Source organism: Pseudonaja textilis, chromosome 3 (assembly GCF_049901715.1).
Source record: "Pseudonaja textilis isolate UNSWEBS1 chromosome 3, rPseTex1.2, whole genome shotgun sequence".
Lineage (NCBI taxonomy): Eukaryota > Metazoa > Chordata > Lepidosauria > Squamata > Elapidae > Pseudonaja > Pseudonaja textilis.
In genome coordinates, this window is record NC_141992.1 from 139,010,034 (window position 1) to 139,037,356 (window position 27,323).

The following is a 27,323-nucleotide window of genomic DNA, read 5'->3' on the forward strand; positions in this document are numbered from 1 at the left end:
TTCCTTGACAATCATTGTATAGTCCTGCGAGAAAAACCTGAGAGTAAGGTGAGGTTCATTACAGTTTAAAAATTTCCTCCTATATATGTCGAAGTCCTTTTTGAATAGTGATCCCTAAAGCATTTTGGGCTGCAGCTGAAAAGAAAAATTAAAAATATTCTTAGCCTATGAGCTTTAGAGCCTCCCTCACGCAGAAGATAGGAGTTTGCCCATTTCTTTTCTTTTTCTACATAAGTGATTTTGTTAGTTAGTAAGATAATTGAGGATGCAGACCTAAATTCATATTCCCTTTAGCAGTCACAGTCTCATGGATTATTTACCCTTGATCATGTTCAAAAGCAGGAGAAGGAAGAGGGAAATGCTACCTTAATAAGGAATGAAATAATTATTATTCTTTAGTTGTTGTTTTTTCTTACCTGCTTCATCTGTTCCTCTGTCTGTTTCTCTGGGCGAGAGGCCTGTCACTTCCCAGGAGCCAGTGTGATGATCAAAGCCAAGCAAAGGATTTTTCCATTTTGCTATCATTTTCTTTCCCCTTTTGTGCTTATTTAATTGTGTCTTGTTTCAAACAGGATGGGGCTGGACTGCACACAATTCAAGACCTTTTATACTATTTCTTCTCGTTCCCAAAGGAGTAATTAATACCTTCAGCAATTCTCAAGTAGAACCTTTCTTACCACAGAAGTTTCAAAAGATAAAGAATAAATGCAACATACCTCTTTTTTTTTTTCCTCTTCCCCCCTCCTTTTAATAAAAGGTTAGGAAAGAGTTGTATTGTTGCTGTTCCAGTGGAAGCTTGCCATGGTAACTAAATAAACTAAAGGGTCTGTCCTCTTGACTCTTCAATCTCATTTAACCATTTGCAGCTTAAATGCAAATACCCCTTTTCTCGTACCTTTAAACCCACCAATCTTTTCATTATTGTTTCACCAACATCCTTTCAGCCCAAAATTTGACCCACATGGATTTAGATAGATCCCATGATTTTTAGTGGGATTTACATTTAAATCAGTGTGTACAGAACTGAGATGCAGATCATTCATATTATAATTTTTCTGTGTAATTTTCTGCTAATCTTTTTCCATGTTGCTCATAGAGGAAAAAAGTCCTTTAGAATATTGTAACTCTGATCCACACATTCCTACATGCAGTGTGAAGGTAATCAAATGACCAAATGGTCTTTATTTTGCTTTTTCTTTAGCATTCTATCCTCTTTTTCTTTCATGAGACTGAGATCAGCTTTCCATTTTCCTACATTATCTTTCTATTAAAACAAACTTGTACCAAAGATTAGGCTGAGAGAAGATTACTTGTCTACTGCCACTCTTTTGTGGAGTTTATTTTCATCCTTCAAAATATTTAATTCACTCAACTGACTGTATTAGCAGGTATTTCAAGCCAGGGGTGCAGTACACAACTAAACAATGAATACATTCCTACAGAATTGTTTTAACACCACTAGCCTACCTTATTCCCTGAAAAGAATATGTCAAGAAAATTATTTTGTTCTTAAAAGTTGAGTTTCTGTGTGTGTTTTAAGTTCTGTTTATGAGTTTTAAACATATCAATTCCTTAATTAATTTTTTTTCAAGCTTCACTCCTGACTCTTCATCCTCTCTTCACAGACTCTTTGAAATTTAAACTGTATAAAATACCTGGAAATGCCAACTGTGTAAAATACTTGGAAATGCCAACTGTATAAAATACTTGGAAATGCCAATCGAATCCTAAACTTTCTATTCTGGAAGTAAAATAGAAAATAGAAAATTTATGAGCAAGTACATATTAACTATAAATGTTTTATCTCGTCAAAGAAGATATATTAAATCATAATTTTCTTTTCCCCCACATACAAAGTATTCTATATTCATATAGAATAAAATAAAAAGAAATGGTTTTCCAATCTCTTCTTTAAAACTTCCAACACTGGAAGTTTTTAAGAAGAGATTGGGCAACCATTTCTCTGAAATGATATTAGGGTTTCCTGCCTGCCTGAGCAGGGGGTTGGACTAGAAGACCTCCAAGGTCCCTTCCAACTCTGTTATTCTGTTCTGTTCTATATAATATGTGTGTTTACTGATGCTTTGGAATTACAAAAATGTGGGAAGACATCTGTTTTTATAGAAACAAGTTATGCAAAGTGCTTCCGACTCTTATTTAGTATAAATAGTTTAAAATCTTCACCACATCCTGCCATGTGTGTAAGTCCCATTAACATTTCCTGTAATTCTTCAAAATAAGGTCCTTTGTGCCTTATATTTTAGTTATAACTATCATGTATATTTTAATAATAGCAGTTCATGACCATGTGAATGTTTCAACCATCAATAAGTAGACTGCTGTTCCTTTACTATTAATTTATTTCATTTCCCATTCTTCAGACAAAAATGCTCCCCTAAGAGTTTAGAGATATGCCATAATACATAAGAAAAGGGGTGGGTATGTTTGTGTGTGAGAGAGAGAAAGCGGGGAGGGAAAGGAAGTAAGAGGCAAAAATCAGGTTGTTTTTGTTAGTTGCAAAGTCATGTCTGACCCATCACGACCCCATGGACAACGTTCCTCCAGGCCTTCCTGTCCTCTACCATCCCCCGGAGTCCCTTTAAGCTCACACCTACTGCTTCAGTGACCCCACCCAGCCTCCTCATTCTCTGTCATCTCCTTCTTCTTTTGCCCTCAATCATTCCCAGCATTAGGGTCTTCTCCAGTGAGTCTTTCCTTCTCATTAAATGGACAAAGTATTTGAGTTTCATCTTCAGGATCTGGCCTTCTAAAGAGCAGTCAGGGTTGATCTCCCCTAGGACTGACCAGCTTAATCACCTTGCAGTCCAAGGGACTTGCAGGAATCTTCTCCGGCACCATAGTTCAAAGGCCTCCATTCTTTTGATGCTCAACCTTCCTTATGGTCCAACTTTCACAACCATACATTGCAACTAGGAAAAACCATGAGTATACACACTTTCGTTGGCAGGGTGATGTCTCTGCTAAAAATCAGGTATTAGAATTTAATTACAGACAGCAAAGCAAGTTTCTTGTAACTGCTCTTTCCATCAAGAATCACTGGATATAGGATGGTTTTATCTTTGCCTTTATTTTCTCCTGGGAGGCAGGATACTTGATTCCCTTGCATGAGATCAAAGAGTAGCATCCTTCAGCTGTGTTGAACAGAGCCAACCATCAGATCATGCAACTAGTCCTCATTAAGGATAATAATGGGACTGAGAACTCGGTTGCTAAGCAATGTGGTCGTAAAGGGCAACATCATGTGGTATGTTGACTTATGGCAATGTTTCAGTTGCAGCTGCTCGGTGCGATGTCACGTGCTCGCCATTCATGACTTCTATTTGGCTTCCCCATTGACTTTGCGTGTCAGAAGCTAACGGTGAAGTTTCAAATGATGATCACATGACCCCAGGCGCTGCCACTGTTATCCTTGAAAACACCAGTTGTCAACTGCTCAGATCACAATCTCATGACTATGGAGACACCGTAATGGCTATAACTTCAAGGACTGGCCAAAAGTCTGCTCACTCAGCGCCAACATAAGTTTGAATGGTCACTGAAGAAATGGCCATTAGCCAAGAAGTAAATGTACTATAAAGGAATGATTGGTATTCCTTTTTAAACCTGGCAATAGGCTAGTTACCAGTACAAATGGATGAGATTAAAATTTACTGTCCTTTATTGTGTGTCATATGTAGTAGTCATATTAAAAAAAAAAAAACTTAGTGGAGGGTTTCTTAGTGGGGAATCTTTCCAAAAGAAATAAGTTAAATGTATCACAATTTATTAAGATGTATGTTGATGACCAAGAGGACAAATTTGGCTAGCAGAGAGATTTGGCCCAGAAAAGAGATACTTTGCTGGCAATATCTGACTGGAAAATCAAACTTGGAAGATGCGCAGCAATGGCAAAATTGGTAGTTATATGTCCCAATCAGAAGTTTGATTAAGTTTTAGCAATAATGGCTTTCCTATATATTATCTATCACACAATAAGGCAAACTCCAGATAATATGCTGTTTCTCACTTTCTTCTTTTTTATGTGATCATTTATTTTATTTGATCGATGTTTTATTTTTATGTTTTTTTTTAAAAAAACCTCTACAATATTTGAGCAGTCTGAGTTCCTTAAACCAACTCCTAGAGTCCTAAGCAAGGCAATGAAGAACAGGGTATGGAAGGGTCTCAGCTTAATGACGGCTCTCAAATATGTCTTCCTTCTTTTTTTCTTAGCAACTGACCTGCCTGAATGCAGGACTTATTTCTTTGCCTAGGTCACATGGCAAAGCTATCTGTGCCTAATGCAGTGAGGGTTTGTTCTTCAACCAGGAAGTTGAAGAAGTTCTAGAACCTGGTTCCTTCACTCTTAGTCCAGCACTATAACCAGTACACCACAATGTCTCTCCACCAACTACTGAACTGTGGTGGTGTAGTTGTTAGAATGCGTGTAATGCAGGCTACTTCTGCTGACTGCTGGCTGCCAGCAGTTCGGCAGTTTGAGTCTCACCAGCTCATTGTTGACTCAGCCTTCCATCAGGCCAGTAAAATGAGGACCCAGAGTGTTGGGGGCAATATGATGACTCTATAAATCGCTTAGAGAGGGCTGTAAAGCACTGGGAAGTGGTATATAAGTCTCAGTGGTATTGCTATTGCAATATCCTTCTGTCCCATATTTGTAAGTGAGAATTTATATTCTGAAGACTCATGGACTAGACATGTTCTTCTATCAATTTGGAAGACATATGGATGGATGTGTATACAGTATATGTAGAGAAAGGAAGCCATTTTGGTGTAGTGGTAAGGCATCAGACTAGAAACTGGAAGGTTGTGAATTTTAATTCTGCCTTAAGTACACAGCCGGCTGGAGGACATGGGCCAGTCACCTCCTTTCAGCCCTGGGAAGGAGGCAATGGCAAATCACTTCCGCAAAACCTTGCCAAGAAAATTGCAGACATTTGTCCAAGAATTGAACATGCTTAAACAGAGGAAACAGAGAGAGGGGGGTGTATATGTATGTACTTGTATTTATATGTGTACATACACATACACACATGTAATAATAATGCCCCTCATAAACAGGACACTAGTGGGAAATGTTTAATGTTTGGCTTATTACAAAGGCTGCATTTTCTCATCTGCAGTTCAGTCTTCCTTATAGCTTTAGAGTGGCCAACTAATCCAAGCTAACGTCATGATAAATTATATTACTGATTCCCCGCTCTTCCCCCAATAGTATACACATGATAATCTAGAAGTACTGGTTAAAATAACAGTAGAGACTTTTATGTCTGTCTTGTTTCCTTTAGAGTCTGTTTTTGTTAATAGAGCGTAGCTATTGTACTGTTTGCACTGATCAAGTGAGCCATTATAGTTTTTTTCCCCGCTCCCTCCCTTGCTACCTACTGTGAGAAAGGGCTCTTAGTTCATACTCTGCCAGGCCACAAAAGCAAAAACTCCCTATAGGGGTAGAATGACCTCTTTTATAAGCAAATGCAATGCTTTGCATTCGAATAGGAAAAAATAGTTATGCTCCATTTAGCATTTAATGATTGCACAGACCTATTTATTGCTGAAGTGAAAAATGTATAGCACACCTCTTTTAAGGGAGAATCTATCTTTGAAACCTCCTTTCCTTTAGCGTTAGCCTCTTAATTCAGAAACTACTTTTTTTTTTAACCGTAAATACTTTTTAATCAAACAAGCTAAGATGAAACGGAATTAGTTTGATTTTTCCATCAAATATTTGTGTGGGATTTTGTTACATGGCAACAAGCGTGAAATCAGTTCACCTGATTTCGCCCCCTCCCCTGATTATAGCAAGATCCAGTTTCAATTACTTACTTATTTATTTTATTATTTATTTATGAATTATTAATTATTAATCAATGTATTATAGTAGAACTAAATCAATTATCATGTTCCATTAATTAACTATCAAGATGATAACTAATTAGTTTGCTTCCCATGCATACAATCCCCTCACAAAACAATGCTCTTCCTTCATAAAACAATGATAGCAAGAAGACTCTAAAACAGGGATGTCAAATTCAATTTCATTGAGGGCCGCATCAGGGCTGTTGTTGACCTTGGGGGTCGGGGGGATGTGACTGATTAGGTGGGTGTGACCAACTGGGTGGGCGTGGCCAGCTTGACGCCACTCCCCAAACTGTTAGCACTCTTCGCATTGGGTAGACCGGGCTGAAGCCATGCTAGCCTGATCTTTCCTCTTTGCACTGGGTAGACCCTGTGGGCAGGATCCAACCACATTGCAACCTGGATCCAACCACATCACAGCCAGATTCGGCCTGCGGGCTTTGAGTTTGACACCCCCACCCTAAAATGTTGTTTCCTGTTTGCTCACACTGTGGTTCCAGAACAAACCAGATTGTAGATTAAATTGTAAGACGACAGTGGAGATAGGAAGAATAATATTTTCTGTACCCAGGAAATCCTCGACTTAAAACTATAATTGACCCCAAAGTTTCCATTGCTAAGTGAGACATTTGTTAAGTGAGTTTAGCTCCATTTTACAACCTTTCTTGACACAGTTGCTAAGTGAATCACTGCAGTTGTTAAATTAGTAACATGGTTGTTAATTTGGCTTCCCCATTGACTTTGCTCGTCAGAAGGTTGCAAAAGGTGAACACATGACCCCGGGACACTGCAATGGTCAAAAATATGAGTCAGATGCCAAGCATCTGAATATTGATCACGTGACCACAGGGATGCTGCAATCGTCGTAAGCGTGAAATATGGTCAAAAGTCTCATTTTTCAGTGCTGTTGCATCTTTGAACAGTCACTAAATGAACTGTTGTAATTCGAGGACCACCTGTAAATGGAATTTTTATTAGAAAAGTTCTTTTAATTGTAGTTTCTGTGTAAAACAAGAATTTCATTTCTAATTTCCTATACTTAGAAAAATTCTTTTTCACTATTTCCTATGTTATCGAATACTTATTTCACTTTGCTTATCTACATTTCAGTCTTCTCTATTCTCTATTTTTAGATTTCTATATCTTTTTGTTTTCTGTCCCCTTTTTGTCATCCTTGTAAAATCAAGGTAGGTTAGATTTAGCTTCACTTTTTCCTAATTTGCCCCGGAACTTCAAGCAAGGCCCTAGGCTTCCCCCATCTGCCCAAGCCCCACAATTATTCCCATACCAAGTTGAAGATAGCTAGATTTGGTCTAAGACTGGATGCTAAAAGGATGACTAATAGCTGTTGTGGGCCTTCTTATTGCTTCTCTAGACCTGGTGTACCTTCTGAAGCCTACAGGTAGTCCTCAAATTACAACCACTCATTTAGTGCCCATTTGAAGTTGCAAAGGCACTAAATAGATGACTTACGACTATTTTTCACACTTATGACCATTGCAGCATCCTCAGAGTCACCCAATCAAAATTCAGACACTTTTCAGATACTGGCATGTATTTATGACGGCTGCGGTGTCCTGGTGTCATCCGATCACCTTTTGCAACCTTCTGACAAGCAAAGTCAATGGGGAAGCCAGATTCACTTAACAACCATGTTACTAACTTTAACATCTGCAATCACTCACTGAACAACAGTGGCCAGAAAGATTGTAAAATGGGGGATGGGGGATCACATAAAAGTCTTGATTAGCAACAGAACATTTGCTTGTAAGTTGTAGCGTTCTGTAATGTTTCACCTTAAGTAATAATTAGTGACTTAAACCAGGGGTCCCCAACCCCCGGACCACAGCCCACTACTGCGCCATGAGCTATTCGGAACCAGGCCACAGAAGTGGTAGGCGAGCACATGTGCACGCATCCTCGCTTGCACAAGCAGTAGGTTAGCTTGTTTGCACATGCTCCAATTGCGCAAATGGCAGGCACATATGCTGGCCACTCACGCAAATGGTGCTGTGCGCGCTTGCTGGCCGCTCATGCAAAACCATCCCACCTCCCAAAGTGGTTCGCAAAGGCGGAAAGGTTGGAGAACTCTGCCTTAGCCCTTTCTTCAGTAGCATATGAGCTTTTCCTTCTTAGGATCCAGGCCATGTGAAGGTGGTAGCACCTGGGCCTCTCGCAGTTGCTTGGCCAACATCCCTCTTAGTGTTTCCTTGCAACCAATATTCCTTGCTATTAACTTTGGGCCACTTCTGTCATTGCCAAAGCTCAGTGCCTACAGTGCCTCAGAGAGAAAGTCCATTCAGAGAGTAGTGAGGGCAGCTGAGAAGATTATAAGAAGTTCTCAGGATACTGCTTATAAGCACTATGAGCTTAGAGCTCAAAGCATTGTTAGAGATCCCACAGATGGTCTGTTTCTGTTGTTCCTCTCTGGGAGGAGGTTCCAGAGTATTTCTAGAAGGACTACCAGATTCTGTAACGGCTTGGTTCCCTATGCCATCCGTCTGGTAAACGCACAAGATTCATTTCTCTCACCATGTACACGTATACATCCGAACTAGACTGTGTTGTTTCTCCATGTCATATAATATATGTGGGTATATGCATAATTTTGTTTTTGTTTGTTCATTTATTTAGTCATGTTTATGTAATGGATATTAGAGGTAAAGACCCTAACAAAATTTCATTTTAACGTATGCTGATTCGTGTGCATTCAAAGTAATAATAAAGTTAGTCTAAGTCTAAGTCATCTGTTGGCCTTCCTATGCTTTCTCACATCTTGGCCTTCTGGAAGTCAACATGTATCCTAGCCTGATCAATTTTAAAGAATCCAGTACTTTAAAGAGTAAAGAGAACATGGGGCATTTCCGTTGTCCCCTGTCCTTGTTTCCTCAACTACAGAGAGGTATGTTACTTTTTTGACCCCTTGTATCTTGAGATTTTGGCACTATTTTTCAAAAAGTTCCCTTGGAAATCATGATAGAGTAGTCATTATAAAAAAGAAGCAGAAGACACTAACAGATGAAAGTATTCTTCCTTTTCTTTCTTTCCATGAGAGATATTCTCATTCTCTCTCTCTCTCTCTCTCCCTCCCTCCCTCCCTCCCCCCCCCTCATTATCAGTTGGTTCTTTATAGCAGATTTCTGCTTTTGGGAAAGTACAAGTTTCAAATGCCGTTTCTGAAGTTGTCACAGTCGTTTGCCTAATCCATAAATGGAATTTATCTCTAATTATTACGTTTTAGCTTAAGGATATGCAGTTAATCAAAACCCACACAATTTAGCGAGAGCAAGATTAACCTTAACAATGAGCTTCAATAAGTTGGATTTTTAAGCTCGCTACCTATATCTGAGTTAGTTTTTTGAAGGCTAATGTTATGTCACTAATGAATTCTGAAGGCATGAGCAGAAATGGCAATTTCAGATGAATTATTCTTGAGACTGCGGGCAATTTTTGACAAATGCTTTAAAAATCAGACTTATCCTTGGCAGATGGTGTTTTTAAAAGGTACATGGGGAAGAGGCTTCTCTTTTCTAGAGAGTATGGCAAACTGCCAGAAGAAATCTGTGCTGAAAAAGGAATAGCAAAATGGCCAGGCAATTATTGATAAGAATGGGGTGAGGGGGAAGGTATTGAAGCTCACAGCTAGGTTTTCTCTCCCCCCCCAATAGGGCTTCTCTACAGTGAATCTCACTCATTGCAATAGAAAAAACATCCTGTTTCATTTTCAATTTTTTAATCTATTTTTCATTTCCAAAGTTAAAATACAAAATAAAGACAAAAAAGAGGGGGGGGAGGGAACAAACTGACAACCATCCGACACTAATAATAACAATTGAAAAACACATGTACAAAACTAGAAAAAAACAACGAATAACAAATATGCCATTCACTCTAACAGAAAACATAAAAAGTCTGTGTTCTCTTTCCCTTACATAACAGGTCTGCAAGTAGTTATAAACTTTCCCATCTATATTTGATTTAAAAAAAAGAAATTTGTTTATCTAGCAATCCAAATGACCCAGCCTCTATTTTTATACATGCACATGTGTACACACACACACACACACCATCAACAGGACAGGTAACTTGTACCCATTTTCAGATTCTTCAGTAAAGCTTTAAGAAAGAACCATACAGAGAAAATGTGTGTAAGTGGGAGAGGGAATTTGTAATCTTTTAGCCACCCCAGTTGCCATTTCACAGATCATCTTGTGGGTTGATAGAGAATTTAGTTTACTTTTTCAGAACTAGTAGGAATGTGCTTTAAACTGTTCGAAAGGCATGGAATAAAAATCTTCTTGAAGACAATCAACTTTTTTTTTTTTACAAAGTGCAGAGTTTTGAAAGAGGGTCTTTCGACACGGGTCCATCCTTATCTTAAACTGGGATGCTGTATAATCTAAGGGAAAAATGTAGTCTCTGTATTATAAATGTGTAATGTACACAATGTTAAAAGGCTATATATAGGTAATACAATACTTTCCTTTTCACTGGAGAAATTTCCACTATATTTCTGATCTTGAGAATGGAGAGAGGACTGGTATTTGAAAATAGCTTTGAAAGTAGATGGTAGCCAGTCTGTATAGGTCTTCCTATTGAAATTTGGATTTTAAAATACCGTAGTAGTTAAATGTTGTGCTACTTTAGCTCTAAAAAAAGAAAGCAAAGTTTCTAAAGAAGATCAATTCAACTAATTAATTAGATTTGATGGAGAGGAAAACAAACCTTTAATTTAGGTTTAATTTCTTTATTTCCTCCTAAATTCAGTGTTTGGGAGCACAAAAACTACATTTTTAAAATTATTCCAATATCAAACCAGGGAATAGTTCGTGCACATTTAACAACCATTTGAATTCACTCTGTTGTATTTGAACATCTCAAGATCAAAATGGCAAATTTCAACAGCAAACCTCCAAAAGTGACTTGAATTTTCAAAAAGGTTCACCCAAAATAAGAATGTGTTATTTTTTAGATTTTTAAGAAACTCCTTCCTGTCTAATCTAAATAAAAATACCTTCAAAATGTGGCTTTGCCCCTCTTTTGTGATATTATTGGCACCCTGAAAGCTAAACATTAAAAAACAAATGGTGAGAAAGCGTGCCCCCTCTCTTGCCAGTATAATTTGTCAATTGAAATGTCACATCAATCATTATTGAATTCGCTAACATTGTACTATTTTGTGGGTATGTGTGTGTATAAATATATATACAGAGAATATGTAATAAGAATATTCTGTAACATTTGATATTGCATTTGTATGTGAAGTAGAGATTCCCTGTTTAATATCCTGGTGTCAGAGCAGTAAAGACAGTTATTCCTGTTGTTAATTTACTGTTACAGCTGCTTCCTTGTTATGCAATTTAATTTTCAATCCAGCAGGGGGCTAATGATCCTCACCTATGTAGATTTTGAACAAGGCTGTTACTTTCCATGTCAATATTGTTTGTATTCCTATTCTGGGTGATTCTTTTTTACACTAATTTGGCATTCACAAGGCAGCATACCATAACTCTCTTCATAGGTCAAAATGAGGAATGATTTGTTGGAAAAATTATAAATCTGAAGCTTTCTTTTGAAGCGCACAGTGTTTCCATGAATATTTCTAAAGGGAAAACAGTGGATAATGTCTACTTACATGATTTCCTAAATATTTTTGTATCCTGTTTTTTTAACTGTTCTGCCATCCTGCATAATGTATCTGGCAATATTATTGATTCAGATGGAGATAAGCACATTGTTTTCATCATGGCCAGACTCAAATGATCTTCTGTGGAGTTATAAAGCCAGGAACAATAGGCTTCTAAAAAAAAAAAAAAAGTTCTGCTTCGTGTTTCAGCAGATTATTCCTGCTTTGCTTTGAACCATAATTTGCTGCTACATCGAATGTCAGCTTGTTTAGTGTTGGTCAGATATTTAGAATGACAAGGCAGGGTTTCATTCCATTCAGATGCAACCCAGGAATGAATAATAAAACGATGATAATTCTTCAGAGACCATACAGTTCAGTGCCTGACATTTCCACACATTCTTTCCAATGCTGCTGGTTGGAAAAGAAGGAAATCTCTTCCATCTTCCCCATGGCTGCCATTCACATAGAAGGCTGTTTTTTCATCTTTCCTTCATCTTCTCCAAAATAAACATGGCCTGCAGTTCCTCCTAATGCAGGATTTCCAGAGCTCACTCCAATATATCAGTACCTTCCCTAAAATGTCTGGACACAGGTCTCTTGTACAGTATAATGAAATAGAATTAGATGCTCCTGTCATTTTCAAATTGAAAACTCTTAATATTGATTTTTATGTTATAGAGTCACAATTAAAGCAAGCTTGGAACTGAAATATTAGGCACTTCTTCAAGCTTGAAGTCTAGTCTGGTTTTGGTGGGAAGGATCTAACTACAAATATTTCTTTTTTGTTTGTTTGTTTTTTTGCCTCATTTTTACAACATTGCATTCTAGAAGCAGCAGACAGAAATGACAAAATGTCTCAAAGTGATAACTTATTGGAAGAAATGTTTATTACCTGGCATGTGTAAGACTTGTATTCATTTTATGGTGCAGCCAAAATATTTGACCTTCTTGCAGCTTCATTGAAAATATAAGTGTCAGTTGCTTGGGTGTGGGGAGAGGAACTTTTCTCAAAATGACTCTGTCTGTAGGTGACATTGAATGTCTTCGTAATTAACAAATTTTAATGGCCTTGTAAATATTACATAAAGGTTCCCTGTTGTAGCTGTAAATGATAATTGGATTAGTCAGCAAGTGGCTTGTTTAATCTCCAAGTACTTGGGACTTTTATAGGCTGTAACTAAACTATTAGTCAGCTCACTTTTAGCAGTTTGATCAGTGCAAAATACTACGTGCTTAAGCAGTACTGCTCAAAATGCTTAATAAGCCAGCAACTCCCTGAGATGGGAAAGAAGCTTTGTAGTCATGTTTAAGTTGCGTCTCACATTGGTCACTGGCTGTGAATGTTAATCACTTTCAAGCAATAATTCACAGCGTTGTTGTAGTACTGTGGTGCTCATAAAATGAACTCAGTAACCCACCACTGCCCAGGGGATATGTCTCTTTCATTGCAATTGAATACCCAGCCTGGCTGCATAATAGTTAGGATTATGAAATAGTGCATTTTTAAAAAGGGTGAGCAGCTGGATAATAAAATAACAAGCTCCAAAGCAGGTTTGTTAATTATCTCTCTGTCTGTCTCTTGTTGACAGAAGGAGTATGCGAGATATGGCTGACCAGTGAAGATACCGGGGCTTATGGCAGAGACATTGGCACAGACCTCCCGACTCTCTTGTGGAAGCTAGTGGAAGTGATCCCTGAGGGAGCAATGCTAAGGCTCGGCATGACAAACCCTCCGTATATTTTAGAGCATCTGGAGGTAGGTTCACAGGGAAAGCCATTGCAGTTACTAACCGCCTTCCTTTGACATCGTGCAGGAACTGACAGCTTGTGAGCTTCTCTTTTGCAACTGCACTCATAACACGAAATGCAAGGTAAGATGGGATCAGAAATTGCATAAAGCAATGAAGAAACAAAACCCCAAATGTTAAATGGGGCCCATTCTGGATGGAGCGATTCATAAACAAATTTGTCAAGGAATATGAAAAGTGTAGGCCACAGGGGAAATAAATAATGCACATTTTTTTCTCATCTTCCCCTGAGCTGATGCCCTGCATCTGCGTGTTTGGATTACAAAACGCTATAAATACCATTCAGCAAAGCTGAAGGCAGATTTTGCAAATTGTAGCCCATATAATACCATGCTGAAGGAAAGGCTGCTATTTAACACTTTCTTTTCCTTTTGTACCTACAAGATTGTGTAATATTCTAGAGTGTCAAACTCACATCATCACAGCAGTGTCACATGACATATTGGGATTCCCCCCCACCCTTGCTAAACCAGGCATGGGTGTGGCCAATTTGTGACACATCCGGCCCACAGGCTGGGAGTTTGGCAGTCCTGTTCTAGAAGCTTCTCCAACTGAAGTGTTGGCACTTCTGAAATTTAGTACCCAAAACCCATGTTATTTTTAGATGAATCATCACAGGTTAATAGGTAACAACATACTTCAGAAGATTTTGCATAGTTTATTTATGCTGTTTTGAACTTCTTTCAGTACATTTTACCACAAAACGCATACCAGAATTAGTTAGCGGGTTTATGTAAATCTGTACCAGACAACAGCAGCAGAAATACTGATTTTTTTTTGTTCTTGACTTTTTCTTTAGCATTTTTTTAGATGCAGAATGGCTTTATTTGCATATTTATAAATATACATAGTATATTTATATGCTGCACAAAGACCAAGTATAAGAAAAAGAGGAAAACATAACACGTCAGTTCAATTTTTAAGTAATGCAAGCTTTCCAAAGAAGAGTTATACATAATATATAGTCAGTAACCTGCTTCCTTGTCTTATTTATCTTGAGCGTGGCAGTGCATTTTAGAAGATTGGCTGTAAAGATGGCTGGCCTGCTGTTTCTCACAGAGCTACCTTAAACCTCACTTTAATAATAAGTTCATTTTTTTAACCGCTTCTCATTAAATAAATATATTATACTATATTGAATAAATATAGTATTAATGTTATATATAAATGCATGTTAATGGTGTGGTTTGATTACTCCAAAGATATGCAGTCTGCAACTTCTATGATACATCTCTCCCTAAACCAGGGGTGTCAACTTGGTGGCCCACGGGCCGGATACATCACATGCAGGCCACGTCTACCTCAGCTCTGTGAAGGGAAAAGCGTCGCAATACGTCACATGATGGCAACATGACGCCACAAGTTTGACACCCATATCCTAAACCTTTCTTTCTGCAATTCTTCGAAGCCTCTGATAGGCTTATTTCTTTAAAAGTAATTCCCCCTTTAAAAATAATAGGAAAAATCAAAATTCCAGCTCACCCCATTTGTAAAACTTGCCTCCTACAGTTCTGATGGACCAAACAGTAGCGCCCCTCTGGCATAAATAGTTGCTCATTGGCAACTACAGTGTAGTTTGCGCAGCAGGAAGTGTCAGCCCTACCAAGTAAAACAGACCAAAATCAGGATTAGATGAACTTTATTGTAAAGCTATATTAACAAAATCTTGGAAGTCTGAAGGTGCAAACTTTCTGCCATTATTCATTAGCGCAGGCCCTTTCCAAATTTTATTGTTTGACTGTTAAGCCACTGGGAACATTTCTTGGCTAATAGTTTCCTAGACAGCATCTCTTGCCATCTTTCCCCAAGGTCATTCACACATTCCTTTACAGGAAGCCCCCAAAGCACCCTTGCCTGTCAAAGATATGAATCTGTAAATACTTCAGAGCATTTCTGAAAATTCATCCATAATTATTCAATTATTGTTTGTCTGTCACTTGGCCTGCGTATTTTTTCTGTTCTCATCCCAAAGAAAAATGAAGAAGGACTAAATCTCATTCTTACTCAATTTTACCTCAGTGGTATTGTATACACGTCACCAAATAAAGCTTCAGTCTCCTTGACTCTGGATCATAAAGCAATCTCGTTGTAGATATTAGTCCATTTCTGCATTAAAAGGGGCTCACATTCACACAATTTTGGTCAATAGTTTTTTTTTAAGAGCATTCATTGTTCACTGGGAGAGAAAAACCAAGCAAACCTCATTTTCCAAGATACAAATAGCTCTTTCTGAAAAGAATATTAACAGACATATCTGATGGTGTGGCAATTACCTGAAAACAATACACTCCAAGGAAAAACAGAGGTCAGATATTGCCTTAAGATAATCTTTGTTCAATAAGCTGCAATTGGCCAAGGATATGCAACATATTAAGCCATAGAATATGGACAGGCAAGCTTTTATGTGTAACAGGAACCACTCTTCTTTAAAAAGCAAAACAAAACAGTTGTTGTTCTAGGTAGCACACAAGCACAGCACTGATACATCCAAAAAAATGTATTTGGTCTTCTAAACATATTGCTTCAGATTTTACCAAGCTAATATTCAATTAGCCCAGCAGACTGTCAGGTAGCTAGAAAATTCCTTAAGAATATAGACTGTTTTGTAGTCTGGTACCTTACTAACAAAGGGAAAGCACACGGGGGCACTCATATATTACCCATTGGCCATTTTTGAAACTGAACGTTCTTTCTCTGGATCGTATAACAGCTGACAGCCATATCTGGGGAAAACACACAGCTGCTTTAAAGAGCTAGTGACAAGCTTTGCTCCATCTCAACTGTCTGATGACTGAAAATCTTTCAAAGGGACCTAAGGGTAAAAGTAAAGCTGAGTACAGATTGGAGGAGTTTGTGGAAAGCTTAAATCTACAGTTCATGTATAATGCATTATTTCGTCGTTTTATTTATCTTTTCAGGATACTTTAGCTTTATGAACTTAAGGAGAGAAGGCTTCCTTTTCTTTCAGAACATCAATAAGAGGCACTTGACATTTCAGGAGCAGGAGATGAATTCAGACCTTCTTGAAGGCTTTCTGTCATCTAGTCTTGTCAAAGATGCACACTTTTTAGATTTGAATAAATTTAAGTCCTATTAAGTTTCAGCAAAAGGGCTTTCATTCTTTTCTTTTTATCATTTTTAAATATTATAACTGCTTTGTTCTTCTCAGGGTCAGAACATAAGGACATTTACTTATCTACTAACATGTGCTTGTTAAAGTATATTTTGGGAAGGTGCTTAACATTAAACCAAATCTTGTTTTTTTTTTAACATTTTGTTAAATGAAACAATATCAGGATTTGCATAACACATTTAGCCAAAACATTTTTTTTAAAAAAATCCCACTCTGTTAACAAAATGTGTGAACCCAGCTTGTGGTTGAGAGCTAGTGGGGATTCTTCTCTAATAACCCAAAGGTTTTCTGGAATGTTTTAAAAAATTCTGTTCTTAAAGCAACTTTTGATTTTGATCCTAAAAACTGCTAATAAAAAAAAGTACAAGACTCTAATAATAGGCAGAGTTGCCTTGAAGCCATTGTGAATAATCAAAAGTGCATTTGCACAATAAACATTTTTAAAAGGCATTAATTAATCATCATCAATATCTTGAAGTCTGAAAAATGCTATTGGTAAATTTGACTCTGCTGACTATATTGCTTTTCTTTTAGAAATCACTTAATTTCTACCATAGACATTTTCAGTTCTTTGTTGGGTTTTTTTTTTTTGCTATGTTTGCACCTTGTTTCTGAGTGTGGAGATGATATACAAAAGTCTGTATTTTAAAGGAGTTGTTCACACCTGCCAGTGCCTTTTTAAAAGCTTAATTGCACATGATGAGATGCATAGGCCTTCATGTCACCTGTCAAGATGAGTCATGCTCAAAGTCTGCCATATGCCATCTGTGGATAGTTTTTTCTTTTTAATCTTCCTTATTAATTCAGATTATTCCAATGAAACCCTGACCATTGAGAGTTTTGTATGCTGTGTATTTTTTTTCCCTTTGAAGAATGTGAAATGCCTTAGCTCTCCCTTTCTTTGATTCCTATCAGCTGAACATTTGTGATCTGTAACTTCATTTGAGCACATAACTTTACAGATGGCTTCTCTAGACATGCCCTGACACAGAGCCTAAAAATGGATTGTAGAACAACAGCTAATCTTTTCCTTCTTATTATTAGTTCTTATATAAAAACACAATTACTTAGTAGTTTAGTGGCAAAGTTGTTTGAACACTATGCATTCTTTGTAATGCCCTTTTCATTTTCCATACCAGTTTTTAAATGCTTTGGTCCAGTTTACACAAAACTAATTTTAAAACTTTATGATACTTTATATTATAAACCATAACAAGTTTGCATTTCACACTGTTCCAAAACACATTTATCTTAGGGCTAAATGTTATGTGGGAATCAGTATTTCAGAGATTCCACTCATTCTTTAGTTAAGAATAATTAAATAAAGCCAGTGATAAAAATTCCATTGCCTGATATTCATATGGTATCCATTCATTTTAGTAGGCCATTAATATAAGCCTATTTTTGTGAAGTGAATTTGGAAGAACTTCCTACTCTTTTCCTTGATCACAATGGGGAAGTGATAGTCAAATGGTTTATTATGGTTCAGAACCAGATTTGTATCATGAGAATTTTGTTCTTTTTCACGGAGCCATTGGCATCCTTTCATGAGTTGTTGGAAACTTCCACAAAACTGTGTATGTCACATGATGCAGCAATTAACTGAAACTCCTGGCAATTTGGAAAACACTCTAATATAAAAGGTTTTCATTTACAAATTCCTGTGACAGTAAATAAGCAACCAAGGGCTATATCTTTTTATGTTCGGTGCATCCTACATTCCACATTTATGCTGGCAATCAATATGTACAAAAACTGAGGTTTCTGACTCAATGGGAAAGTTCTGTTCTGGAGGTGGCTCTTAGATTGACAACAGACTCCTCCCCTTCCCATCTCCCAGTGTTTGCTCCATACTCGCCCATCTATTTTTAACTAGTCATGTTGATGTATTTTCTTTGTTTATTTTATTATTCGATTATTTTATTTTATTGTTCTATCGTTTTACTTTCTGCCAGATTATCGTTATTCTCATGAGCAATTTTTACTGCAAATTAGACTGCTGGGAGCATCTGGTGCCAACTTACTTGACTGTCTTACTCAAAAATGTGTTCATCACATTTTTTAAAAAATGCTGGAGATGTGTAAAACTAACAGTGTATTTATAAGTATGTAAAAATATTATTGATGTTATTTTCATGTGTCTAGGAAATGGCAAAAATTCTCAACCACCCAAGAGTCTATGCTTTTCTTCATGTACCAGTTCAATCCGCCTCTGATAGCGTATTGATGGACATGAAGAGAGAATATTGTGTGGCTGATTTCAAACACGTGGTGGATTTTCTTAAAACTAGGTAAGTCTAATGTTTTAAAAAGTTAAATAATTGGATAATATGGATTTTTAAAAGATAATTGTTTTTTTGCATCTTCATAATTTGGCTATGCCTTACAATTGCTTTGATGTAATATTCGGTTTTAAGTTGTTTATATTCTGGAATATATGATTTGATGGGGGGAGTTTCACTAAATGGTTTAATGCAGATTAATTGATACAGAATGCAAAACACACAAAAAAAGTCCTGCTCCAATAATGTATTTGGATATTGTTATTGAAAGTATCTTTTTATTCCTAGTTGTGGATTTTGTACTAATCCTAGCAATTTTTATTAGCAAATTATGACAATAACTATATTTCAAAATCTTTTTTTCACAATAGTATATATTATTTTGTCACCATTTAAATGAACTTCGTAGTAAATTCCATTGGCAACGTTCATGGAGAATTCCTTAAGTAAGAAGTACTAGGAGTTAGGAAAACTTAGACTGTAATCAATTTGAGTACGAAGTATTCTGAATAAATTTTTTCCCGAAAATAATACTGTGTGATTTTGTGAAGATTGTCTGGCATGTGGTTGTTTCCATTGCATATAAATACATGCAGGTATATTAATGTATTTTACTAGTTGAAGGTTAATTCCATGTTATCTACATAAAATCAGTATTTGTGGTGACTCCCCAAAACTTAGATGGTTTGGAAATGCTGAAATATTTATGAAATATAAAGCTATCTATTGTTGCTAAATGTTTATTAGTTGTATATATCTCTAGAATCAAAGGCAACTGTCCATGTTTTAAGAGAGAGAAACAGTATTGTTTTTGTTATCAGGTTTCTCAGACCAGAATAGGAGAGTGATCACTTGATATGTCACTGCTTTGCCTGATTATCCAGCTTAACCTGGGGGAAGGCTTACAGATACAATTCTGCACAGTTGGCTTTATCGTATATCAGAATTTAGCCATATACAACTATTAATTGTCTCCTGTACTGAAGAGATGTCGTGGACTTTTAGCTATTCCAACGTATTTAAATTCAAGGCTTCTCCTCCCATTCTTTCTGAATTAAGAGATACTTTTCACGTGGTGGCCTTGAAGTTGGATGGTTATGTTTTACAAATCCAATGGAAGAAAATATCTGTAGTTCACGGTTGAACTGAAGAGTTCTTTCATGTTGCTTGCATGTGTTTGGTTTCCCCAAATAAGTAAAATCAGTGTGAGTGAGTGTGCAGTTTACTATATATTGCAGCTTTCCCTGAGAATTTTGCCTTGCCAAATCCATGTTTCTATTGAAAAACTGGCAGAAAAAAAAATCTCAATCATTGCCATAATGTAAACTGAGATATATTAGTTGTACGTTTAACACTGGTTTCTTGTTGGAATTATTGTACGAAGGCTCTCAATGTTGTAATAAGCCTTGCTAAAGTGTACCCTAAAATCCATATTATTAGTTCAATTTTGGCTTCCCAGAAGAGCAATAGGCAATAGGTGAGACCATTTCAATTTACCTAAGCTCTAGTAGTATGCCAGAATGGTAGTGACAGAGAACCGGTATCACCTAAAAGGCTCCCAATGTGCCTAATCCAGCCTCAAAAGGATGTTGCAAGAAGGAAACGGACTAGTTTGGGACTGAAATTGAGATGGCCTCTTTGGATATGTGGCCCGGGGAAGGAGCAACTTAATCTCAAGAAGAGAAGACCATGGGAGGACTTGGCTGGTGAGAGCATTAGAAGGAGAATTGTGCAGAGAATACAAGCAATGTCTTTGTCTAGTGCCAGCAGAGCAGTATGGGAAGCGGAGGCTGCTTTAAGAGCACATTCTTATTCCTGTTGCCTAGGCAAGGACAAGGTTCAACCCTTTCACAGGAGATGCCCTCTTGGCCAAACTTGTTGAGGTTTGCTGAAAGATGTCACTGTCAGTTTCCCATCCTTGCCTGCCTTTCCTAAAGTGGCCTTTTTCTCACAGTCCGAAGAATGGCTGCAGACTGCATGGATTTTCTGAGTAGCTCTGGCTTGACTATTTTGCTGTTTTCTGTCCTTCCAGTTAAAAGAGCTGCATGTAATAGGCTGAGCAAGAAAGGATGGACAAGATGACCCAGGAATGACTGGGGAGGCAGGTGGCAGAGAGAGAAAGGTCTTATAGAATAAGCTAGTAAATTTTGTGAGTAGTTTGGATTGCTGCCAATATGCCAACAGGTAGCCTCTCTGAGAAGAACGAGTATAACCCTTGAAAACCTCTTGCATTAGAGTAAATGCCTATCTTGGTGTTTTTTGGAGCAGGGGTCTCCAACCTTGGCAACTTTAAGACTTGTGGACTTCAACTCCCAGAATTCCTCAGCCAGCTTTGCCTTTTTTAAAAAAATGTCTTTACAATGATTGAGAGAGACAATAGTTCATTGAACAGAATAGAATAGAATTCTTTTATGGGCCAAGTGTGATTGGACACACAAGGAATTTGTCTTGGTGCAAATACTCTCAGTGTACATAAAAGAAAAGATACATTCATCAAGAATCATAAGGTACAACATTTAATGATAGTCATAGGGTACAATAAGCAATCAAATCATACTAGGAAACAGTCAATATAAATCGTAAGGATACAAGCGACAAAGTTACAGTCATACAGTCACAAGTGGGAGGGGATGGGTGATAAGGAGTGATGAGAAGATTAATAGTAATAGTAGTGCAGACTTTGTAAATAGTTGGACAGTGTTGAGGGAATTATTTGTTTAGCAGAGTGATGGCATTTGGGGGGGAAATTGTTCTTGTGTCTAGTTGTTCTGGTGTGCAGTGCTTTATGGCGTCATTTTGAGGGTAGAAGTAAGTTTGTGTCCGGGATGTGAGGGGTCTGTAAATATTTTCACAGCTCTCTTTTTGACTCATGCAGTATTCAGGTCCTCGATGGAAGGCAGGTTGGTAGTAATTGTTTTTTTCTGCAGTCCTAATTACTTTCTGAAGTCTGTGTCTGTCTTGTTGGGTTGCAGAGTCAAACCCGACAGTTATAGAGGTGCAGATGACAGACTCAATAATTCCTCTGTAGACCTGTATCAGTAGCTCCTTGGGCAGTTTGAGCTTTCTGAGCTAGCGCAGAAAGAACAATATTTGTTGTGCTTTTTTGATGACGTTTTTGATGTTATGTGTCCATTTTAAGTCTTGTTTAGGTCTTGTTTAGGTCATTGATGCAATAACTTAAGATAGTATGCTAAATACTCTTATTTATTAATGTCTCAGAATCATTTTATCTAATTGAAAACTGCACATTCTAAATGTCATAACTTAAATGTTACAAACTTTGAAAGTTAACTTTTGTTACAACAGATTTGCTATCAGAAAATTTGGAAATGCTGAGCATACTCATAGATTGTATTATAAATATATAAATAAATACAGCCAGTTCTTAATAGTATAAAACTATAGAAATGAACTATGCATCCAGGTTTGTCATGCATATATCAACTTAAATTTTTTCTGTGTTTTATTCTGATAGTTTTCAAGCTTGATTAATCAGTTTTATTTAAACAAGATGTTTTATTTAAAAATCAGCATGAGACATTATTTCCAACATACAGTACAGAAACAGAACAAGCTCAGTCTGTAAGAGTGAAAAATATTGGATATTGGAATCTACTGACATCTGTAAAGCTCATTTATTTTTATTTCTGTATTAGTAGGTCTTTTTTCTTATGTGTCATCTGCTAAAAGCAGCCAAATATGACGTTCCTATATAACTATTCCCCAGTAGACATCTCATCACAGACATTATGAAAGCAAAACATTGCAGTGGATTCCTGCAGTTTCTCCCAGAAATAAATTATCTATGAATCTGTTCTTATGGAAACATCTCTTGTTTCCCTTCCAAGCTGCAATGATGGAAGCAGGAGAGTAGCTATCATTTAAGAACCCAGAGGGCCACTATCATTCAAGACAATATCATACGCTTCTAAATTCTGTGCTTTCAACTGAAACAATTTGCACGAAACAGTTGTGAATAAAAATGCCTTTAGGTGAGTCTAATGATTAAATAGCATTTGCCTACTACTGTTAAACTGATTCAATCCATAACAACTGGAAATGTATTGAAACTGCAAAAAAAAAAAGAAGAAACAACGTAAGACAGGTCTCTTTTCTGAGATGTTCCATTATCTCAATTGTACTGGCACCTACAAGTGATACCTGAGAGATCCATTGTTCATCTGAATGCTTGGATTCTCTATATATTTTGCTTTGGTATTTTATGAATGAGTATTTGAGCTTAGTTTAATGAAACACTTTATTTATAAAAGAAATGTCTTGCTAGGGTTCTATGAAATTAAACGTTGTTTATAGTCTCTTTTAATTTAACAGAATAACATAGTTGAAAGAGACCTGTCCAAACCCCTACTCAAGCAGGACACCTTATACCATTTCAGACAAATGGCTGCCCAGTCTCTTCTTAAAAACCTCCAGTGATGGAGCACCCACAACTTCTGAAGGAAGCTGTTCCACTGGTTTATTGTTCTCACTGCCGGGCAATTTCTCATAAGTTCTAGGTTGCTTCTCCCTTTGATGAGTTTCCATCCATTGCTTTTTGTCTTGCCTTCCGGTGCTTTGGAAAATGCATCGAGTCCCTCTTCTTTCTGGCAGCCTCTCAAATATTGGAACACTGCTATCACTGTCGCCCTCAGTCCTCCTTTTCACTAGAGTAGACATGCCCAATTCCTGCAACTTCCATATCTAAAAGCAAAGTTGAGGAACCCCCAGCTTATGGGCTAAATCAAATCCATTAAGTTGCTTCAGATAGCCGCTGATACCTAGGAGATTTTATGCTTTGCCAGTTGCTCCTTCCTTCTTTCGGCCTCTTCCTTAAAATGTAAAGTACAAGGGAGGTAGGCCTGAATTAAGGAGCAGTAGATCTCAAGAGCTACCACTTGAACTTACTGTCAATTAAGGATGTTCCTGCTAGCTCATATGGGAGGTGGGGGGGGGGGGGGGTTGGGGTTTCTTTGAGGTAAAATGCCTTCTTTGGCATTGTTAATCCCATCCTATCATCTGTCTCAAAAGAAAGGATCTAAGGAGAGAGAGGGCCCTCTTCCTGGATGCTATTTTCAAATCCCGTTTTAGAGTTAAACTACTTGGTACACTGTGCATCGGGTAGAAACTAGTAATTGCATGGAAGCTATTCTTAAGGGTTAAATGTTGTAAAGTTCCACCTCTAGGTTGGATGGAATGGTAGCCACAAGTATAACAAAATCTCCGCAATGGCATTTTATTTTTTTGCTGGATTATGGTTTGTTCTCATTGATTGAAGAAAACTCAAGTAGAAAAAGGATGAAAATAATAGTGTTTTGACATTAGGTTTCCCATTTAGATTACGTCACTAACTGATGCTATTTGTTTCTATATTTTTTCCATATTTTATAGGCAGCATTTAAATGTATCCTATCTTTAGATTGAATACAACTATTCTAAATTAATTCATTAATAAACAGTGCACTGAAGGAAGATGCTTAGATCATCATAAATTATCATTCGAGGCTTTTTCGTGCACAAAATCCCTCAAATTTTATAAAATTAAATCTTGGAATATGCAGCCTTTCAAACTCAGTGCCTTAGCTTAGAAACATTGCAGTACAGTTCACTTCCTGCTAATGCTCCCCATCATAATGTAAATAGTATTAACAGAAGCAATTTTTGACAAACACCTTCAGATTAATTACAGTCCTTTTGCTGATCCTTCTTCATTTACAGATCACTGCCCCAATAGATCGTAATGCCTTTCAAATGAAGGATTTCTTAATGGATTTTTAAAATATAGCTCTTAGATGTCCATGCACTTACAGCAGTAACATTATCATTTCGAATGCTTGATGAAATTTTCCAAATCTCGTATTTATTTAAATTTCTGCCTGAGTATGCAGAAAGGCGTCAAGTGCCAGCTGAGAGGAAACATATTCCTATGCCCTGAATCACCGTGCTTGCATTTAACGAAACCTCCAGTCAAAGACACTTGCATCGCTGGGCAATATCTATTAACATTTCTTTGCATACTATTATTATTGAACCAGGTTTGTGAACAGTACGATTGGAGAGAAAACATTATGCACCAGTTTGTCCTAACAGGATGAGCATTTATATGATACAAAACGTTAAATTGCATACTGTAGAACAGCAGTCCCCAACCTTTGTGGCCTGGCAGCCTGGGGGGGGGAGGGCAAGAGAGAGGGGAATCGGGCTGTGTGAATGGCAGGCCGGCGTATACACATCAGCCTGTCTGTGCAGCTTGACTTGCACAAGTTGAGCTGCTTTGTGCACATGTGTGCCAGCCCACGGGGCCCGCTTCTGAATAGGTCTTGGCCCAGTAGTGGGGCGCGGCCTAGGGGTTGGGGACCTGTTCTGTAGAATAACATTTATATATGTCTATGTCTGTTTATATCCGTCAGTGTATATATGTGTATTCTTATTCTTAAAATTATAATTCTAAAACCTGGTTTGCTGATATCAAACAAGGAATTCTGGGACTGGTCCTATCCTATCCTATCTTGCTCATGTTTTCATTTCAGTAAAATTTACATGGCTTTTAATCCACTAATTAAACCTAACCCTAAGTGGATTTTTCCCCAATGGGATTTTCCCATGTATTTTCCCAAGAAATGTAGATAAGTTCAAAAAGCATGCACCCCCGCTAACCATACCTTTCAGCTCTGAATCCATTGGTGATGTCCATTTTGCTCTCCAAATTCATGGAGACCTAACCTTAACCCTACGTGGATTTTTCCCCAATAGGATTTTCCCATGTATTTTCCCAAGAAATGTAGATAAGACATGTTCAAAAAGCATGCACACACACACACCCCCAAGCAGACCTTTCAGCTCCGAATCCATTGGCAATGTCCATTTTGCTCTCCGAATTCATGTGTAGCTAGCTCTAACCCTATGTGGATTTTCCCATGTGTTTTGCCAGGAAACCAAAATAAGGCAATCTCAAAATGAACCTTCAGCTCTGAATCCATTGGCAATGTCCATTTTGCTCTCCAAATTAATGGGGACCTAACCCTAAGTGGATTTTTCCCCAGTGGGATTTCCCCATGTATTTTGCCAGGAAACATAGATAAGGGAAACTCAAAAAGCATACATCTTCCTAACTATACCCTTGGACCCCAAATCCATTGGCGGTGTCCATTTTGTTCTCCAAATTCATGAAGACCTAGCCCTTGGGATTTTCCCCCAATGGGATTTTCCATGTATTTTGCCTGAAAATGTAGATAAGTCAGGTTCAAAAAGCATGCACCCTTCTAACAATACTCATGGTCTCCAAATCCATTGGCAATGTCCATGTTGGTCACCGAATTCATGTGTAGCTAGCCCTAACCCTAGTGGATTTTCCCCCTAATGGGATTTTCCCATGTATTTTGCCAGAAAATGTAGATAGGACAGGTTCAAAAAGCATGCACCCTCCTAACCATTCCCTTGGGCCCCGAATCCATTGGCAATGTCCATTTTGTTCATCAAATTCATGTATAGTTGGCCCTAACCCTAAGTGGATTTTTCCCCAATGGGATTTTCCCAATTTATTTTGCCAAGAAACCAAAATAAGGCAATCTCAAAAACCATGTACCTTCCTCACCATACCCTTCAGTTCCGAATCCATTGGCGATATCAAATTTGCTCTCCGAATTGATGGAGGCCAAACCCTAACCCTAAGTGGATTTTTCCACAATGGGATTTTCTCATGTATTTTGCCAGAAATCTTACTGTACATGTTGTGAAATGCCTCTTTCTAATATTTTGCGGGGTTTTTTGGTTGTTTGCTTTCATAGTCTGCTTTTTCTGTGAGAGTTCAAAACAATTTTGTTAATAAGAAGTCTCCTTATCCTGCTCTTGTGAAGTAAGTTTAGCAGAGAGTGACTGACCACATTCACCCAGTAGATCCTAGTTTAGCCAGGACCTGAACATGATTCTTCCTGATTCATATTCATTAATCTAGCCATTACGCAGTATTACTGATATGTTACTTCACTAGCAGAAACTATTCAGATTAAAAATACAAATGCAGGTGTGTCAATTATAGCATTTCCGTTTTAGCAAAATTCCATTAATGTTGTTCAGTCTTGATTAAGAAGAAAGTGGACATTTTAGAGGCCATTGATCCTTCCCTGATGTCAAGAGCAGAACATGAAACATTTTAAAGAGATTCTTCCCTCTGCTCTGAAGTCTGAGAACGACTGGCCTACTCAGAACCCAATTGTGTAATATAAAACATCATAAGATAAACATCTTAGGTATTAGGCTTAGGCGTTAGGTATTTCACTTCGGCTGTCATTGATCTGTTGGTTGCTAATCCTAAATTCTGCAGTATTCCTTTCTAAGATTTTAACTTCAAAGCATACAATTGATGAACTTGGGCCTGTAGTTTAAATAATGCATTTTTTATTTAGAGGCCAGCTATTTAAATTTGTAAAAGAATAACACTTTTTGCTGGTTTTTTAAATGGTGAATTCTGACCTTTAAAAAAATCTTTCTAGTTGGGTTGCTTCCCAGAGCTGTTGTAAAGTTCCAATGTTTTCATCATTAAAAGTACCAATGTTTTGATCATTAGATTGTAACAGGAACTCTGTGAAGTAGTAGGACAG

The 27,323-nt window shown here is 37.5% G+C and overlaps 1 protein-coding gene across 2 annotated transcripts in view; it reads left to right on the forward strand.

The window, feature by feature from the left end:
• The window catches only part of CDKAL1 (CDKAL1 threonylcarbamoyladenosine tRNA methylthiotransferase), a 299,952-nt gene that overhangs the window by 167,211 nt on the left and 105,418 nt on the right, over nucleotides 1-27,323 (forward strand). For both annotated transcript variants that reach the window (XM_087930944.1, XM_026699524.2), the window contains exons 10-11: nucleotides 13,093-13,259; nucleotides 18,590-18,735. In XM_087930944.1, coding sequence (XP_087787070.1) covers nucleotides 13,093-13,259; nucleotides 18,590-18,735 — 313 coding nt within the window. The remainder of the gene's footprint in view (nucleotides 1-13,092; nucleotides 13,260-18,589; nucleotides 18,736-27,323) is intronic.